At 46.1% G+C, this 4352-nt stretch overlaps 1 protein-coding gene across 1 annotated transcript in view; it reads right to left on the bottom strand.

Annotated features, from left to right (window-relative positions):
• LOC105561020 (dynein beta chain, ciliary) overlaps positions 1 to 4352 on the bottom strand; it is a 37086-nt gene that overhangs the window by 11692 nt on the left and 21042 nt on the right. Inside the window, exons 17-19 of the mRNA XM_012010639.1 lie at positions 1534 to 3927; positions 1042 to 1403; positions 203 to 679 (exon numbers count right to left, since the gene is read on the bottom strand). Coding sequence (XP_011866029.1) covers positions 203 to 679; positions 1042 to 1403; positions 1534 to 3927 — 3233 coding nt within the window. The remainder of the gene's footprint in view (positions 1 to 202; positions 680 to 1041; positions 1404 to 1533; positions 3928 to 4352) is intronic.

Below are 4352 nucleotides of genomic sequence, written 5' to 3'. Positions count from 1 at the left end.
AGATGTCCAGGCATTAATGAATAAGACTGTACCTTCGTACTGTTTAATGATTTTAATAATAATAATACTATAATGAGTAGCAATACTGATAAAATGATTTGCCAGATATTAAGTTAAATGATAAAAATATTTCTTGCGAAAATCCTTACGCGATTATTCTGTCCACTTTAATGCATCTAGCGTTTTAAATTGCTCTCCAAACCTGCTATTATATTCTCCACCTCGTCCTCGGCGAATAAATCGGGAACTTCTCCGGACGCGAGCATATCGTTGATGAGTACCAGGAATTGCTCGTTCGGCACTTGCGCGTCTGTCATCAGGAACATGAGACCCAAATTTTTCAAGCCTGCCTTGGAATACAAGGCGGCGAGTTCTAATTTCAGATCCGTTACGCCGTAGCCCTTCTTCAGCTGAATTTGGAAGACCTCTAATGAGCTTATAAAGGCTGCTAATCGCGAAAGACTCTGTTTACCGGAACCACCCACGCCCACTAAGAGCGCACTGCCTCTTGGCGATTCTAGGATTCTATTTACACGACACACGTGCATCATAGCGTCCTCGAAAAGCACTAAATTCATGGCCGCTACCAAATCGTTGTAGCTGACCATTGCCTCTGATAATAGCCGATGTAAAGTCGCCCAATCCTTGATGGGCATGTACTTCGGCTCTCCAACGCCTCCTAAATATTGCGCAATCTTTTTAGTAATTTCCGATAACTTATACACTTAGATATAAACTTATATACTTTCTACTCCCTCGCCCCCCCCCCAAATTGTAAATGCTAATTATCAGATCTTGAAGAATTAAAAGAAGACTAGTAAGAATATTCTTCAAAGTCGCCAGAAGTAATTAATAACATCAGTGATTTTTATTGACCGTATCTGGCAGGTTCGAATCCTGGCTGAGGTAATATTTTTCGCAATAAGAATTTTAATTGCCAGACACGGTCAATAAAAATCACTGATGTAATTAAAAGAAGATATTAGTAATTTTGCAAAAATATTTGCAACGGAAAATATAACAGAATTAGAAAATATGGACCTGCAAAGTGGCAAAAAATGTTGGGCTTTTCCAGAATCGCGCCCTCGTCCACTTCCTCCACATTCTTTTTCAGGATATCAAGTTGTAGCTTCAAGAAACTTTCGATGTCTTTCTCGTCTGTTAGCTTATCTCCGTAGACGCGTTGAGTCTCGTGCATCCAGAGTCTGATTAGATCCACCGGGGACTGTAAGCACTCGTTGCCGCTGAACAATAAACCTTGAAAGCAGTTGGAAAGTTCGCGGAGATTGAAGATATAATGAAACTTGACGGCTGTCGGTAGAAACATTTGAGCGCAACGGTGATGCAGTTGTATGCTTGCTTGCACGATGTTGGGGCATAATTCAGTGACGCTTACAGGAAACCTGATTAGTATCGTCATTGATGAACATTAATAACGATCGAATAATTTTCTCGAGAATTATAACATTATTCGATAAACGGCGGTTCAATTATTGCGAGTGCAGAAAATTTTATTATCCATTTCAATATTACCTGTGTTCTATATTCGCGAAATGCTGCGACAAAATGGAGGCATATATTGTCGTCAAAGAATCCACGTTTGGAAAACTGACGGCAAACACAGCGAAATGCCTCTGCAGTCTCGGATTAATCGTAAACGACCCGGCGGTCGGATTCATGCAGCTGACGTATTGACAATTGTGAATGTCCTTGAGGGTCAATTTGGTCCGATCGTACCAATGACCGTAATCTAGGTGTTGCCTAATTAACGTGTGAGGCTGGACGGTGCCGTACGCGTCCACCTCCGGCATGTTCATGTCGTCGATGAAATACACCAAGGTTTTGTTTCCCGGCGGACCGTAATTTCTGCCCGCTTTCTTTTCCAATGATTTCTCGAGGATCTTCTGCAGCATCTCGGACGAGGTGTAGAAATTGAACGGTACATTGGAAACCGCGTAATTCTCCGAAAGTTGAAGAAGCTTCTCGGCGATCAGGACGGTCTTGCCGCAACCAGCCGTGCCGACCAACATTATCGGATGTTTCTCCGGCATCAACAAGTCAAGGAAGTATTTTATTCTGATACACTCCGACGTGTAGACGAGAACGGCTTGCAGTGGTATCTCCGGGTCCAGCTCGAACTTGGGGAGACGTTCCGTCCAGGGAAGGAAACTTTTCGTCTCGTTGTCGATGTAATAGTCGAAAACCGTCCCCTGCGACGGGAATTTCACCTGCTTGAATTCGTTGGTCCACCATTTAGTGAATTCTACTCGGTAATCCACGGTTTGATCCTGAAACATGGAGGAGCCGAAAGCCCAGACGGCGGCGAACACGAAATAAAGTTCGTAATGATCCTTGTGGAAGTCGGCGGCCGTCAGCTCTGGGCTTAAAAGACAATGAAGTAGATGGCACAGCATCTCGACGTGCGCCATGTCGGCTATGGGCGTGATCTTTTTGAATCGCGTTCGTAAAGTCTCGAGACAAGTGGGAATGTATTTGTCGAAGAGCATGACCAGATTCGACTTCTCGTTCGGCATAGACCGCTTCTCGAGCCAACTGGTCACATACGGATTCCACCCTAAGTCCTGCGGATTTATATACAGGATACCGGCACGCGAGACCGTGGCGGGTGTAGCGGTTCTCAGATTCGAGATCTCGAAGAGTAATCTCATGGCCGGCGTAAGGGCGATTCGTTCGTTGCTGGCCAACGTCAGGACTTTGTTGTCGTCCATGACGGTATTCAGCGACTCGATCCACATTGGATCGATGTCGCCGTCCAGGACGATCCACTTTGGGTTATCGCCGCCCAAGTTGGCCTGCTCTCTCATTATCACCGAGAAGAGGCCGTCCTTCCATTCCCGCGTCGCTGGATTAATGATACCGAAGAGCTCGTCGTTGGTCACAGCCTTCGGATTGAGATCGTTGTAGATCGGCTTCCTTTTCACGTTATGGTAAGTCTTAAACAATGTCTTCCAAACTTGAGTTTTTCCGGAGCCAGCTATACCTACAATGAAGACGGAGTGTCTCACTTCCAATAGCTCCTCGAGCTGCACGACCTTGAGGATGAAGCCGTCTTCCGGTTGCAGGCTCAGATCGGCGGCCGCTTGCTTAACCATCTTCTCGAACTCGACGTCTCTTTTTCTGGGGACGTCCAGTGCCGGGAATAAATCGGCTATCAGCCCCATGAAGACTGGTAGATCGTCCGACACTACTTTGGGAATGTTGAAGTCCCTCAGGGCTCTCATTAATACCTCCTCTTCCGGTCTGCCGGGATCGCCTCTTTTCAAGCTACCGGCGACCACCAAAACCGACTTGATCGCCCTCAAACCCCAGTCATAGTGATCCTGTTTGGATAACAACTCTTTGCACAACGTATACAACGTGATAAACTTTCTCGCGAGCACTCTGGCATCCTGGAAACCCTCCGCTACTAACATTATCTCGCATATCAGCTCGAAGTCGGGCACCACCATGGCGCAGGGGCGGAAAAGCGCCTTCAGATTCTCCGGCAATTCCGTACGACCGGCATAACCGGGATTCATGGTGATGAATATGCCAACGGTCGGCTCGAGAGCTATCATCTCGCCCATGAAGTTGAACGTTTCCTTCTTATCTCTGATGGCGTCTTGAATCGATTTCACTTGCACGGCGACCACCGAGAGCACCTCGACCGTGATCCTGTTGAATTCGTCGAAGCAGCCCCACGCGCCGGTCTGCGCCAGGCCCTTGTATATGTTACCGCAGGACTTGTAGTCCATCTGCTCAGAGCAATTGAACACGTACACCATTATGCCGAGAGCTCTGCCAAGATCTTTCGTGGTCTCGGTCTTTCCGGTCCCGGCCGGTCCAGCTGGACCACCGCCCATGATAAGATGCAGCGATTGCGTCAGTGTTATGTAGCATCTGTCCGTTAGCGGAGTGATGACCAATCTGAAGGCAAAAACAAGTATGCGATACTAAATGAAATGAGGCCGATCTAAATCTAATTATATACATTTACATGTAACGATGAATTGGAGAAGAATGCCGTCCCTCGATCGGATCTTGGTAGTCCGATTAATAATTGAAGACATTGCTGCAAGAAAGAGGTAAGTCCACATTTTGGCGAAAATGATGTTTTAACACCATTATATGCAACGTTCCAAGCCCGGTCGATTGGTGTAAAAACGACGTACGTAAGTGCATTGTTAGTTAAATAAACTGAGATTTTTGCACCAATCTGCTTAGAGGGGCAAGTCCAAAAATCTCAGTTTATTTAACTAACAATGCACTTACGTACGTCGTTCTTACACCAATCGTTCGGGCTTGGAATGTTGCATGTAATGAACCTGAATTGGAAGGAAAATATGAATTTA

Source organism: Vollenhovia emeryi, unplaced genomic scaffold (assembly GCF_000949405.1).
Source record: "Vollenhovia emeryi isolate VEMERY1.0 unplaced genomic scaffold, V.emery_V1.0 DF939214.1, whole genome shotgun sequence".
Lineage (NCBI taxonomy): Eukaryota > Metazoa > Arthropoda > Insecta > Hymenoptera > Formicidae > Vollenhovia > Vollenhovia emeryi.
This window is presented reverse-complemented; position numbering and strand designations above follow the sequence as displayed.